Source organism: Sorex araneus, chromosome 3 (genome assembly GCF_027595985.1).
Source record: "Sorex araneus isolate mSorAra2 chromosome 3, mSorAra2.pri, whole genome shotgun sequence".
In the NCBI taxonomy this organism is placed as follows: Eukaryota; Metazoa; Chordata; class Mammalia; order Eulipotyphla; family Soricidae; genus Sorex; species Sorex araneus.
Window position 1 is genome coordinate 59,578,779 of NC_073304.1, and position 15,048 is coordinate 59,593,826.

At 37.9% G+C, this 15,048-nt stretch overlaps 1 protein-coding gene across 1 annotated transcript; it reads left to right on the forward strand.

The window, feature by feature from the left end:
- The first annotated feature begins 363 nt into the window (after nt 1-363).
- On the forward strand, nt 364-2,317 carry CLEC14A (C-type lectin domain containing 14A). The gene has a single exon (XM_004612166.2). The coding sequence runs from the start codon at nt 393-395 to the stop codon at nt 1,875-1,877; it is 1,485 nt and encodes a 494-aa protein (XP_004612223.2). The 5' UTR covers nt 364-392; the 3' UTR covers nt 1,878-2,317.
- The last annotated feature ends 12,731 nt before the right edge of the window (nt 2,318-15,048 follow it).

The window sequence follows — 15,048 nt, forward strand, 5'->3', positions numbered from 1 at the left end:
GGTGCTGAAAACTCTCTCCACTGGAGAAAACAGAGACACCTCGTCCCGGGGGTGTGGGGGAGGGGGGGCGACTCTGCTCCTGCTCTAAGCGTGGTGTGTGACCTTCTGGTGGCCCCGGTTCCCCAGTGCTGGCACCAGCTGTGTTCCTGACCCCAGAGTAAAGCAGAACTGCGCGGGGCCTGGCAGAGCTCCGGCTCGTTTCCTGTCGCGGCCTAAGGGAAGCTGTTGGCCGCCAGGACCCTGATGGAAATTCTTGGCACTGAGGGGGCCCGGCGGGAGCGGGGCGGGCAGGAGGGGGGAGACCCAGCTGGAGGGGGCGGTGACCGCGTCTGGGGACAGCTCCGCGCCCTCGGGCCGGCCAGATCTAAGTTGGGGAGAGCTGTGCCTGCACCATGAGGCCGGCGCTCGCCCTGTGCCTCTTCTGGCAGGCGTTTTGGACCCCGCCGGGGGGTGCCGAGCACCCCACGGCCGACCGCGCAGGCTGCTCGGCCTCGGGGGCCTGCTACAGCCTGCACCACGCGACCATCAAGCGGGCGGCGGCCCAGGAGGCCTGCAACTTGCGCGGCGGGGCGCTGAGCACGGTGCGCGGGGGCGCCGAGCTGCGCGCGGTGCTCGAGCTGCTGCGGGCGGGCCCCGGGCCTGGAGGGGGCTCCAAAGACTTGCTGTTTTGGGTGGCCCTGGAGCGCGGGCGCTCCAACTGCACCCTGGACCAGGAGCCTCTGCGGGGCTTCTCCTGGTTGTCGTCGGACGTCGGCGACTCCGAGGGCGACACGCTGCGGTGGGTGGAGGAGCCCCAGCGCTCCTGCACGGCGCGCAAGTGTGCCGGGCTTCAGGCCACCCGGGGGGTGGAAGCCGCCGGCTGGAAGGAGATGCGGTGCCACCTGCGCGCCGATGGCTACCTGTGCAAGTACCAGTTTGAGGGTCTGTGCCCCGCGCCGCGCCCCGGGGCCGCCTCGAACTTGAGCTACCGCGCGCCCTTCCAGCTGCACAGCGCGGCGCTGGACTTCAGTCCGCCCGGAACCCAGGTGAGTGCCCTCTGCCCCGGGCAGCTCTCCGTGACAGCCACCTGCATCGCAAACCGGGGAGGCTGGCGCTGGGACGGGATCGCCCCGGGGACTCCACTCTGTCCCTGCCCCGGGCCCTACCGACGAGCCGGCAAATGCGCGCAGCTCGCAGATTGTCTAGACGACTCGGGACGCTTCAGCTGCGAGTGTGCCGAGGGCTTCGCGCTGGGAAAAGACGGACGCTCTTGTGAGACCGGCGGGGCAGGACGGCGGCCAACTCCAGGAGGGACCCAGATGCCCGGCCCACGGCAGCCGTCCAGCACAACAAGCCCCGTGCCCAAGAGACCTGAGTCGCCCAGCGTCCACCGGGAGCTTGGAGAGATGCCCGGGGCTCCGGGACAAGGCGGTTCTACGACGTCAAGTCCCAAGATGCCCCGGTGGGGAGCACAGAGCACGACATCTGTCCTTCAGGTGACTTCTCAAGCCGCCAAGCCAAAGGCCACTGCCCCCTCCGCAGGACGAACAACTCCTCTGTTTAATTCCACTTCTTCCCCGGCTGTCTCCCAGGTATTCGACTCGTCCACCGTGGTCTTCATTCTTGTGGCCATCGCCATAGTCGTGCTGGTGATCTTGACCATGACAGTACTGGGCCTTTTCAAACTTTGCTTCCACAAGAGCCCTTCCTCACAGCCCAGCAAGGGACCCCCGGCCAGGCCCGGCGTGGAGAGCGGAGCCGAGGAGACCTCTCGGCGTTCTGATTCTGTTCCTGGCCCAGACCAAGGGGGAAAGCTGACCCGGGACAGAGCCGACGGCTCTTGGTTGGCAGAGCCCACTCCAGGGTCCAACGATACAAAGGGAAACAGGGGACAGTGAGTCCAACGATACAAAGGGAAACAGGGGACAGTGAGTACTTTTTATTTGCAGACTGTTCTTTTTTCCCCTCCTCACTTTTCCATGAAAAGAGGAAGAAGAGGAGTTTATGTGTGGGAAAGGCAATTTTCTTTACGAATTCCTCCTCTCTCTAAGATGTGTCATCTCTCATGAGGAGTTGTTTGGAGTGATCCTCCTTTGAAGATGGAAGAGGTGGGGATGCTGGTTGATACCGGGGATCTTACCGGGAAAAGTTTGGCAACATTTGGAGAAGTGATTGAACTTTTGGCGACATCGTAAGCGGACAGAAAGCAGAACGCATATTTTAAATTTCATTTTTTACCAAAAGGGAAAGGTAGCCTTTGTCTACATTGTTCAGGATGGGAATAGATTGGTTTGAATTTTCCAGACAGGAACTAAATAAAGTACTTTTTATAACCCAGGCTAAAATGTATTTGGTTTTTTTCAAATGATTTTTTAGGAAGAGCAATTCAAGGGCAGTCGGGGCTGGTTGCAAGAGGGCATCCTGCTTTGGCACTGAGTGGAAGTCTATAAATCCTTGTAATGAGGCACACATCTTTAAGAACTAGAATTTTTCTTTGGTTCTTTTATACTTTGATTTCAAAGTCACTGCTACTTGTTTGCTCCACTATAAATCCAAAGTGTACTGTTGCCAGAGTTACTGGCTCTAGAAACGCATTATAAGTGACCACCAATTCAAGTGTTTACTGCGTCCTTGCTCAAGGAAACTAATGATTTGTGTTTACTCTTTCCAATGTTTGTGCTCTCCTGTGTAATGACCTCCTCAACCAAAGAGCTCTCTCTTAAACAGCAAGATGCTGATCCTCGGTTCCAATGTTAGTGATGTTAATTATCAATTAAAACATTAATGCTAAGTATTGACCTGAAATCTTCTGGGTGCATTAAAGCAAAAGTCAGCTGAATTTCCTCCAAAGCTGCTAGGTTCTTGTGTACAGTTTAATTCATGGAAAAAACTTGAATTCCAAGTCATTCCCTTCACACTCTTGCAAGTATATGTACTGGCTATACATACTATCTTAAAATATTCGTAATTATAAACAAAGTCAACATGGGAAAAGCTACTAGTAAGTAGCTTTCCTAAGAATGAATAGTATAGTAAATAAGTGACTAATGTAAATATCTATCATTTTCTTATTATTATCTGGAGCATTAGAAGGTAAACATAAACATTCTTCAGAATAAATCAGGGTAATTATCATTAGTAGAATTTATTTAAGATCTCTAGAAAATATTCCATTTATCTTAGTATGGTAACACTTTTAAACTCAATATGTGGTGCTTAGTCATGGAAAGAGAAGAGAACAAAAACATAAGTTTATGCCTTTTTTTATAGAACTACTTTGATGTTTTTAGCCTACTGTGTATAATATAAGACATATATCACACATATGTTTATGTTATAACATTGAGAAAGTAAAAGAATGAATAATTTGGTTCATATGCTAAAGAACCAAAGGTTACATTTAACAAAAATCATATAAATATTTTAATTAATGGTATTGAAAGACATATTAAATAAACTAATTTCACAAGTGAAACTAAACTTTCCCTGTGTCCCCAGCTGGTCAGCAGGTCTTAATATACCTTAGATCTGTTACTTCACCTTTCCTCTCTATAATTAGATCTTTAAGAAAGATAACTATTTAAACATAATATGAGGAGCAAACCTTTATAACATAAACTGTAGCCTCCCTATGTATGTATTAAGTATTTGTTTTAAATCAGGAGATACTTATATCATTATTACAGCACAATAGAGTATACACTGTTAGTTTATTATGTGACATGCCACTGGTGGAATTACAGATTCTGGAGTCCAGATGTCCTATATGAAAAATAAGTAGTTGACAGCTACTCTTCTATCATTTATATTTATCTCTGTAGTGAGGGAAAATGAGAGAAGATTTCTTCTATGTTTGATTCCTGAAACATATCACATAAATGAAAAATTGAATAATTTATTTTAATAATCTGATTAGGAGGAAGTTTGCCATAAACATTCAGACCAGTCAAACAGTGTCTCTTATGAGCTATCTGAAATTCAGATCAGTATTCAGGTCCTTTATAGTACTCTACCATTACTTCACTATTTCTCCAACTTCTTAAAATAAATTCTTTTTAAAAACTGTGTCTGCCCTCCCTATTCATATCATATTGACCTCAACCATTTATTTCCTTACAAAGAAGACTTAGAACCTCACTAGTCTTTCTCTGTGACTTAAACCCTGTCACATTTTATACAGTCTGGCTGACCACCTGTACGACCCATGCAGGGCCATTCCATGTATTTCAGCTTTTTGGTTTCCTCACTTTCAGTGATCTCCCATTTGTTTCAGCCATCATATTGTTCAGAATGATTTGTCATATCATCCAGATATTTGGAAATTACTGTATATCTAAACCAAAATTTCAGTCATTTGCAGGAGTGCTTATATGTGTTTGTGCAAGTTGCATATTTTAATGAAATTGCCTCTGGTTAAAGACAATATTGTTTAAATTTTCTGATTTTTTTCTTGCAAAACGTTATGAAATAAATAATGGTATAACAACTATGATAAAATGATAATGATAATATCCATAATTTCAGAAGCTGCAGATACAGGAAGAATGTTTTTTCCTAAATAATTTAAAGGTAAATTGTCCTATGATCCTATTGTCCCTGAGTACTTAGTTGACTCCTTTTAGGTTACCTAGTTTGTTGATATAAAGTTATTCAATTTTCTTATATAATTCATTTTCAAAGGAACATTTTCTTTTTTTCCATTTATAGTTTTATTAATTTGAGTGTTTCCACTTATGTTGATGATGTCAATCTAAAAGGTCTGCCAAAATTTTACTGATATTTTTAAAGATTCAAATTTGTGGTTCATCAGTTTTTCCCTATCAAGTTTTCTATTTCACTTACTTCTCATGTAATTTTTTTCTCTTCCCATCCATATCCTTATTTTGCACTTATTTTAATCTTATTTTTTCTGTTTTTACTTTCGGATAGAAAGTTACTTTATTGATTTATGGTGCTACTTTATAATATTAGCATTTATTGTTATCTATTTCTTAAACACTACACTAAGTTTGGGCACCTTGTATTTTCATTTTAATTAATCTCAAAGTATTTTATAATAGGTTGGTTATTTATAAGTTTGTTTCTTAATTTCTGCAGTTTTCCTAAATTTATTCTGATTTTGATTATTTAAGATTATTATGGTTAGAAAAAATACTTTGTATCTCTTCAATTGGCCTATGCTGAAAAGAATATAAGTGCTTCCATACATGCTTGAGAATGTTGTATATTGTTTTTGCGACACTGAATGTATTATAGATTGTGTACTTTGAAAATCTATTAGGACTAGCTTACTTAAAATGTTTTTCAAGATTTTTATTTTGGTTTAATCTTGTTGTTATTGTTCTGTTATAGAAGAATGCTACTGATGTATTTAGCTTTTATAGTTAAATGATCTCTTATCTAAAGTTCTGCCAATTTTATAAAAGTGTATTTTAAAGATCTGTTGTTAGGTGCATATATGTTACCTTCTATTCTATGAAATATTTTATCAATCTAAAATGTTCATTGTTTATTATAACATTGTTTTCTATTTGAAACTCTTTTACATATTAGTATATCAACTCTAACATATTGTAGCTTTTTTCATGATATCTTTTCATTTCCTTTAGCTTTCTTTCAACTGTTTGTGCCATTGAATCTAAGGTATCTCTTGGAGACAACTTAAATTCACTGTTGGTTTGTTAAAATAGTTTCCATTGTTTTACCCATTATCTGACTTCTGATTAGATGTATTTAATACATCTGTGCATTGTATTTTGCTTTTGTTTTTGCACTACACCCAGTTCCTCTCAGGGCATACTTCTGGCTCTGCACTTAAGGATCACTCCTCAAGGGGCTCACAGGACCATATGGGGGACCGGGGACCAAACCCAGGTTAGCCATTGTGCAATGCAAGATCCCTACCTGCTATATTTTATCTTTAGTCCCAGTGAATCTGTGCTTTATATAATTGGTGATAGTCAGGTTAGCATCTACCATTTTCTGTGTGCTTTTACAGGTCTTGTTTCTTTTAATTCCTGTTTCTTCATTACCTTTACATTAAGTAAATATTTTATAAAGTATAATTTAGTTTCCTTCTTTTGTTTTCATTAGGAACTACCATGGAAACTATGATTAGCATCTAAATTTAAATACTACGAGGACTAACACAAACTAATTTTGGATTTGTGGTTAACATAACTAAAGTTCTGCTACATCTCTATTTAAGCTGTATTGTCAACCAAAGTACCACTTTATACAACATATTATTACTTTGTTATTATTTGCTTTGTAGTCATGCTATATTGTTTTTAAGATTTACTCCTGGCTGTGTGTTTAGGGATCACTTATGATAGTGCTCTGTCGCTTATTATATATGGTACTGGGGATCAAACTGAGGTTAGCTGCATGTAAGGCAAGTATCATAACTCCTATACTATTTCTCTGGCACATTACACAATGTGTTTTGCTATAGTTATTTTTAATCATATAAAAATACTATAAACAAAGATTATTTCATAGCATACTTTATATTTACCTATGCAATTATCTTTAAGAGTGAATTTTGTTTGTGTAGATTTGTTACTTATCCAACTCTTCTCTTGAGTGGTTTTATATTTTGAAGGGAAATTTAAAAGGCACACTAGTGACAGAATCTCTTTGTTTTTGTTTATCTGGGGATATTTTTATTTCTTCTTTTTTAAAGATAGTTAATTTTGTTGAAAGATGCGGGAGAAGATCAGGCATGATTCCAGGATCTAGTTTGAAGGGAGGGAAATATGCATTGGGGTGAAAAAAAGAGCCCTAGGATGTCAGCCAAGAGGTTAATCTCACTTAGGAGGTTGGAAGAGCAAGCAGAGATTCAGGAGATGTTGAAAAGGCCTCTCGAGAAGATCACATATGTTTTTTGTTGGTTTGTTTTTTTAATGTAGTACTCTTATTTGACATACACTTGCTTGAAATGCTCTCACATTTGACTGACTTTGATCTTTGCTTAGGGTTTCAATCCTTTAGCTGTAGTGCTTGCACACATACTGGACAAAGCACTCACCAGAGTTCAGCATAGTGCTCTCACATTTTCTCCCCTCCTGTCCATGGTGCTTCTGCATCTTTAGTTGTGGTGCAACACATTCTGTTGTGTGCTGAAGAGAGGACAGACACCAAAAAGTTGAGCTGCTGGGACCACACAAAAGTGGGTGGCACTGAGGATCAAACTCAATGCCTCATAATAGCAAAACAGGCAAGTCTGCCATTGAACCACTCATCAAGTCCCCTATTAATCACTGAGAAGCGTGTTCAGTATAATTGTAGACAGCACTTTATTCCTGCAGTTCTATCAGCTTTTTCTCTTTAATTATTTTGAAGCTTTGTTAAATGTATAAATTGCACAGATAATCTTTTTTGTTTGACACATTTTTTAATTTGAAATAAATTTTTAATCTATGATGTTCAGCGTGGTTGGAACAGTCCAGTGGAAGGCTGGGAAATATCCATTCACCATCACATTTTCAAAGGTCTGATCCAAAACTATCTAAAGGGACAGTGAAAATGATGCTAGGGTTTTAATAGATTTATCAATTCTCTCTTTCCAAAAAATTTACTAATATAGTTTAAGTAACATGGTGACAAGAGTATAAACATTCACGGTACTGATGTACAAAGTTCCTGCGCCCCACTATCTCCGAAGTGCCAAAGGCCTCCACCACTGTCCCTACATCACCTCTTTATTTTCCCCAACTCTACCCCCTTCTTTTTGATTGTATGTTTTATAAAACAAGGCCATGGGTTTGTCAATGTTTGATACAGTCAGTTCGCTTGTTTTCCCCACAGTTGCATGATCATCTGGTATTTGTCCTTTCTTAGTGTATTTTGTTTAATATGATACTTACTCAATGGGAGAGCCTGGCAAGCTCCCCTGTGGTGTATTCATATGCCAAAACCAGTAACAATGATGGGTCTCATTGCCCCCATCCTGAAAGAGCCTCCAATGAGGCACCTTTGGGAAGGATGTGTAAAGAGAAGCTTCTAAAATCTCAGGGCGAGGACGAATGGAGATGTTACTGAGACCGCTCGAGAAAATCAATGATCAACGGGATGATGATGAGGATGATGAGGATGATGATGATGAAGATTTGATTCTAGGCACCACATGGTTCTCAGAACACTGTCAGTAGTACCTCCCAAGCACTGAGCCAGGAGTAGGTAGGCCCTGATACCGTTGACTATGGCTCTACCTCACCCCCCTCAATAACTAAAATATACTCTATCATTCCTTTCATTAGTGTCAGCGTGTATTCTTTTTCCATTTTACTTTGTACTTTTAACATATATTTTATTTAAAATGGATTTCTTATATCCAGCACATAATTGAATTTTGCCTTTTTATCTGATCTTATCATGTATAATGTTTGATTGGGGGAAAAAAAAAGATACTGTTCCTGGCAGCACATAAGTTATGAGCATTTTTTTCTACTAATTCTTTTGGGGTGGTTCTCTCTGCAGCTTCAGATAATTTTTTCACGTCAGGTGCTAATAGAAAAATGAATGGTTATAGTGTTAATCTTATTTGGTAATCTTATTTGTTTTAGAAATCACTATCTATCATTGCCTTACATCCAATGCCTTGAAAACTATACTTCATCTTCCAATTTTTGTTTGTTTCTGAATGGATAGAAAATCTGCATAAATTCTTCTTGACAAACAAGTGGAAATTTGTTTCACTACATTTCTTTTCCCCGCTTTATTTAAAAACATGGTTTACAAAGTTGTTCATGATGTGTTTGTTACAGGCATTTAATATTCCAACACCAATCTCACCACCACTGTGACCATTGTCCACATTTTACTAATCACCCCTCAAGCCTGCCCCCATATCAGGCTCAAAATAATCTCTTTTATATTGCTTTTTACCATTAAATGGCTAATGGAATAATCAAAAATGCTTCAGTAAAATAAAAGTTGTAAAAATTAATGTATTTCATCATGGGAACGTTAATTCCTTGTCTGAGAATTTTCTAGCTTCTTGTAGCTAGTTGAGTCCTCTGTGTTAATGGTTTTGTGAATCAGTTACTTGACTTCTGTATTACATTCCCATACAATCTGGTGTGCTCCTACTGGATGTTAGTATTGTAAACTTTGAAGATAAACAGAAACTCTAGAATATTTAACTGCTCTGTGAGCTTACTTAGTGATAGAATGTGATTGCGGCTACTGGAGATCCTAAAAATACAGGGAGGTATGGGGAGGTACCTTACCCTGACTCCAAGAAGATCTAGAGTTTTCAGCCGAGAAATCCTGGTATACCTGAACTTTTCAGCAATTTGACATCTTTGTGTATCTTGGTCATGAAGCAGTGGAGTCCAGCTGTAGGCATGGTGGCGGCTGTTGGGGTGTAAGTATGGTTCCTGTAGCTACTGCGCAGCAGAAGTTTCACCTGCCCTGCCCAAGATTACACAGGAGGTCTGATCATTACATTTTAACTCATAATAATAAGGAAACTTGGGGAATAGTAGTGAACATTTGTTCTTTTTCTCACTGTCTTTGAACTTGTATATTCATTTATTCTTGCAATACCCCATAAAATTAGTGCCATACAACTTCTATATTCCAGAATGAGTGTAAATAATCTTTTGACACTGTCTTAAAATACTAATATGAAATTCTGAAAATTATGGTACTATTTATTTTGGTGTGCTTCAAAATACACAAAAATAATTATCATAAAAACAATCTACTACTAGAATTCAAGTGAATTTGGGATTTGAAATTATGTTTGAAAATTTTCCTCTAGAAGAAAATAATATACTAAGATAGTCTTGGGCAACACAGTTTTTTTAACTACTTAAAACATGGTATGAATTTTTCCCAGGAAATCTAAAGCACTGTTTGTGTATTTTTCTTTAGTACCATGCCTGGCAAGCTACCAAGAGTATCCCGTTTGAACAGCAGAGCATGGCAAGCTACCTGTGGCATATTCGATATGCCCAAATCAGTAACAAGTCTCACATGGAGATGTTACTGGTGCCCACTCAAGCAAATCAATGAATAAAGGAATGACAGTGCTACAGTGCAGTGCTACCAAATTTTGGAGGTTTTTGTTTGTTTGTTTGTTTCTGTTTTTGTTTTTGGGGCACACGTGGCAGTGCTTGCTCAGTGCCACATCACTTGTATCACTTGTCATCCTGTTGCTCATTGATTTGCTCAAGGGGGCACCAGTTACGTCTTCATTTGTCCCTGTCATGTGCTACTGTAGCACAATGGTGTCTGCTCACTCCAGGAACATAAAGAGCCTCAAACCATTCATTCAGGGTTTTGACAAAGAAGTCTGACCATCTCGTAGGTGGGCGGCCACGTGGTCTTTTGACCTTCTGTGGAATCCAATCAGTAACAGCTCTAGTCCAGCGGTCATCTCCAAATCACATTACGTGTTCGGCCCATCTTCTTCAACGCCTTGGCAAACAAGATAGCGTCTCTGATTCTTGATCCTCGACAGAGGTTGGAACTCCGGATTCCTTCTCTCACTTGAGTGAAACATGATACTCCAAGCATAGCTCTTTCAATTCCTCTTTGGGATACCTGAATAGCGTTCTCATCCTGTTTTCGTAAGGCCCAGGTCTCTGAGGTGTATGTTAGTACACAGCATGACATAGGATTCTGGAAACTGAACCCCCACATCTGACACATGCGAGGCAAGCACCTCATGCACTGTACTATCTCTTCATGAATTTAGTTAAAACTAAAATGCTCTTTTCTTCATAAGTTTATATTATTTAAGCTGTTGGGGGACTATATGGGGTACTGAGGATCAAAAGTGGGTCAACGACATGAAGGCATGCACCTATATGCTCTACTATCACTCCAGCTCTAGTCTCGTTTTAAAAACCAAGCTATGGATAGGCTTTGGAAAATGAGCTGTCTATATTATCTGTGCTATTGGCAATTTTTTTTCTTTCAGATTACTTAATTTTTGAAAATAGGAAGAATGTATTTTCTTTTCTGCAGCCAATGTTGAAAATAATGCCTTGACCATAATAGCTGATCATTATTTGCTGATTTAGTTTTGATGAGTATATGAACCAACTCTAAAAACAATGATTTTAGGGGCTGAATAGATATTACAGGGGGTAAGTTACTTGCCTTATATGCAGTGAATCCTGGTTCAATGTCTAGCATCACATATGGACCCCCAAGCAAATCCAAGAGTTATCTCTAAGCACCAAGCCAGGAGTAAGCACTAAGCAACACAGGGGTGGCCCAAAACCTCTCCCCACCAAAAAAAAATTTAAAAACCCCAAAATAAAATAAAATAAAATTTAACAATCAGGGCCCGGAGAGATAGCGGCTAGGGCATTTGCCTTGGACATAGCAGACCCGGATTCATTCTCAGAATCCCATGTGGGTCCCTGAGCACTTCCAGGAGTAATCCTGAGTGCAGAACCAGGAGTAACCCCTGAACATGGCTGGGTGTGACCCAAAAAGCCAAAAAGAAAAAAGGAAAACCTTAACAGTCATAAACCCTTAACAATCAAAGATACTGAGAGTGTTTTAGGTTGATTTGTGTGGTTATTAGAGACTCACAATAAGCCAAATTATTAACTAATACTTTTTTATTTAGTAAAGAGAAAATTATTAATTTTGTTTAATCTATACCAAGAGGGTTTATTATTTTATTTGATAACATTAGAATTATAATACCTCTGAGTCATTTGAATAGAATCCTGACCTAGCTGTATCTAATTCTCTCATTAGTCCTGTATTTAATATTGACACAAATTACTCTCTTACATTTTATTGTGAAAAGGTTTTAAACTGTAAATACAATTGAAAGAATAACTACCTAAGCTTCCTCGTCAAGCCCATCTCTCTCTAGAACATGTATCCTACTTTCTTTTCTCTCTGTCTCTGCCTTTTTCACTCTTGAGAAGCCAGGTTCTGTCTTAGGTATGTATTTTCTTTCTTTATCTCCCTTCACATCTTTTTAAGTAAGATTTTAAAATAAATCTTTCTTGCTTCATTAAATCAATAGATAAATAAGTAATCCAATACCTAAATTTACTAATTATAATTGGTAAATGTATAATAAAATAATAATAATAAAGTAAATCCATCTTTACTTTCTCCCTCTGAAACACAGATATCATGTCATTTATCCCTAAATCCTTCAGAATGCTATTAATAGTATGAACATACAGAAAAATGACAACACATCAATAATATAATGTTACTAAATGTAAACAGCAGTACAATAATCTGCTGTTCATAGTCAATTTCCCCAGTAGTCCCTAAAATGTTTTTTGTACATTTTCCCCCAATCTAATATCCACTGAGTTTCATGGATTCTTATCTGATCATAAGTATCCTTAGTATCATTTCATCCAAAATAATTCTCTTTTATTAATCTTTTAAAAATATATGCTTTCTTGATTATAAGCAAAGTTTATGAATCACCATGTGCAATTAAATCTACCATAAGTTTATTATGTCTTCTCTCTGCTCGTAGTCTTTTGGCACTCTCTGGAGAATAGTGAATTCTTAATCAAGGTGCAGAGCGTAGTTTCATTTGTTTTATTTCCCTAGACAAGAACAACCAGAGTGCTGTTACCTCTTCACCATGTCAGTGTAGTCTTTTCCTTCCACTCTGTAACATTTTTACTTAAATTCATTAAAAATGAGGCTAGGAAGAATAACTATCATGCTTTAAAAAACAATTCTTGGTCCTATATCTATAAAATGATGGAAAGGGAAATAATAAAATAATGTGCCTCATTTAAAAGTTTACTATAGTGTTAAGCACATTGGTGGGTGAAAATCTGAGATAAGAACACAATTTTTTTTTAAATTTCTCATGAGCATCTTTTTCCATTACTTCACTGAGTCAATGATAATTATATCACAAAAGAGATGTTTAGTCTAAAAGTAATGAATTCAAGTGTTGACTTTGAATTTCAGTGAAAACTTTTTAAAATAAAAATATATGATACCAGAGAGACATTCTTGAAAAGCAAAAAATATTTTTGCTACCTTTTAACTTTCTATATATACATATATATTTGTTTTCATAAAATAAAATGCAGATACAGATGATGACACAGGACATGTTGCATAATTGGTTGTTATAGGGCAGACAGTTTGTAAACCTCATGTGGGTAAAGAAACAGAATTTTGACAGCCAATCATTCCACCTAGTTGTCTTACCTGAATTACAGAACTTTTCTCAATCCAAAGGTAGCCATATTTTAATATTTTATGATTTTTTTTGCATTTCATATTTCTAGAACCCAAGTGTTCCTCTCTATATTGTAATTAAACAAATTATATGTTTTAATTAATATTTTAATTGTAAATTTTCCATTTTGAAATCATTTTAGTCTTAAGAAATAGTACAAACTAAGAAAAAAATACCCCAATTGTTTTGGCACACTTCTGTATATCTAACCATAATACTGTTATAAAGATCAGAAATTATCATAGATACAATATTATATCAAGTATACATATTTTATTCAAATTTCATCACTCTTCCCACTAATTTCTTATTTATTCATATATATTATTTCAATTTTTATACAAAGAAGAATTTTGCTTCTATTTATTTGACTAGACATCTATTCATTTATGTGCTTATTTATATCAATATGGTTGCTTATATTCCTATTTTTTAGTTTTATTCCTGATCAATTCCTTTTATTTTGGGTTTTACTTAATAATCATTTCACTAGTTATATTTTTTGTTTGATTTTAGGTACACACACTATGGTGTTCAGGGCTATTCATAGCTCTGAGCTCAGGGGTCACTCCTGGTGGGTTCAGGAGACCATATGGGGTAACGGAAATCAAACCTGGGTCAGTCACATGCAAAGCAAGAGTCCTACACCCTACACTCTCACTCTGGCCTTCATCTCACTGATTTTATTCCTCAAGTTGTCCTGACTTGACCAATGGCCCTTCTAGTTAGCTCTGCTTTCTTGTAGTAACCATGGCACTTTGTGAACATTCTCTTACTTTATGGTATATATTCTAGGTCATCTTGGACATCCCCTACCCCTACCCCATCTGCCATTTCTCCAAGAATTTAAGGTTTTTTAATTTGGGAATAAAATTTAGAAATCATTTACTGAGTGCCAGATGATGCGTAGTGGCACTGTATGTCATTATTTTTAAGCTTTTCAGCAGATACCACCAAGAAATATGTGTGTGTATAAAAATAAAATGTATATGTCTTCTGTAGTTTTATATTGATAATTGCAAAATTTCTATTTAAATCCAACATCCAGAATGTATTCCATCTTGCCCCCCACTTTTCCTGTGTGTAACCATTTTTGGTTCAATAATGAAAGACATGATGTGTGTGTGTGTATTGTGTACATATGTTTGTTTTTTCAGTTCTAGAATACATAAATAGTAGTTTCAAAATTCCTAATGTATATTTCTTTGGGGAAGGAAAATAAATGTTTAAAATAAAATATTTACGTATAGTCCTTCCTGTACTTCAGCCTTAAACTATAGTCAACATATTGTAACTAAAGTTACTTGGGTAATTCTTTCTCCCCACTTCATTATTGTGATCATTTTGTTCATATAATTAATCACATTTGTTTACATTACATTTTTGAGCTGTCACACTCATTGGTTTTATTTAAATTATTTTAAACTTTTGAGAGCCAAAAATGTATTTTGTGACTTCTTATTTCTTAAATAAAAAGTATCATACTAAGGAACTACATTTTAGTATCTTACTTATTTCACTTTAGAATATATTTTAGAAATTATTAAATTTTATCAGTTCACATAGATTTTTCTCATTCATTTTTTAGAGATGCATGACATTCCATCGGGGAGGTTATTGCTACGTTGTATAAACAACCTAAATAATTTTTAACTTTGTATTTTTCAGGAAACTTTTCATCATGGTATGTTCCTCATCCTTTTGATTCTTTTTATAACAATATTAATATTTTAAAAACTTTAGGTTCTTAGTCTGGATTTACCCTATATATTCTCCTGGTGCAATTTACCTTTTCCTCCTTTCGCTGGATTTGTAGCAATTAATAATTCATTTCAGAGACTTAAATAAATTTAACAAAACTATAG

Excerpts from the sequence above, each read along its gene's own strand:
- CLEC14A (XM_004612166.2), top strand. The coding sequence starts at position 393 with ATGAGGCCGGCGCTCGCCCTGTGCCTCTTCTGGCAGGCGTTTTGGACC.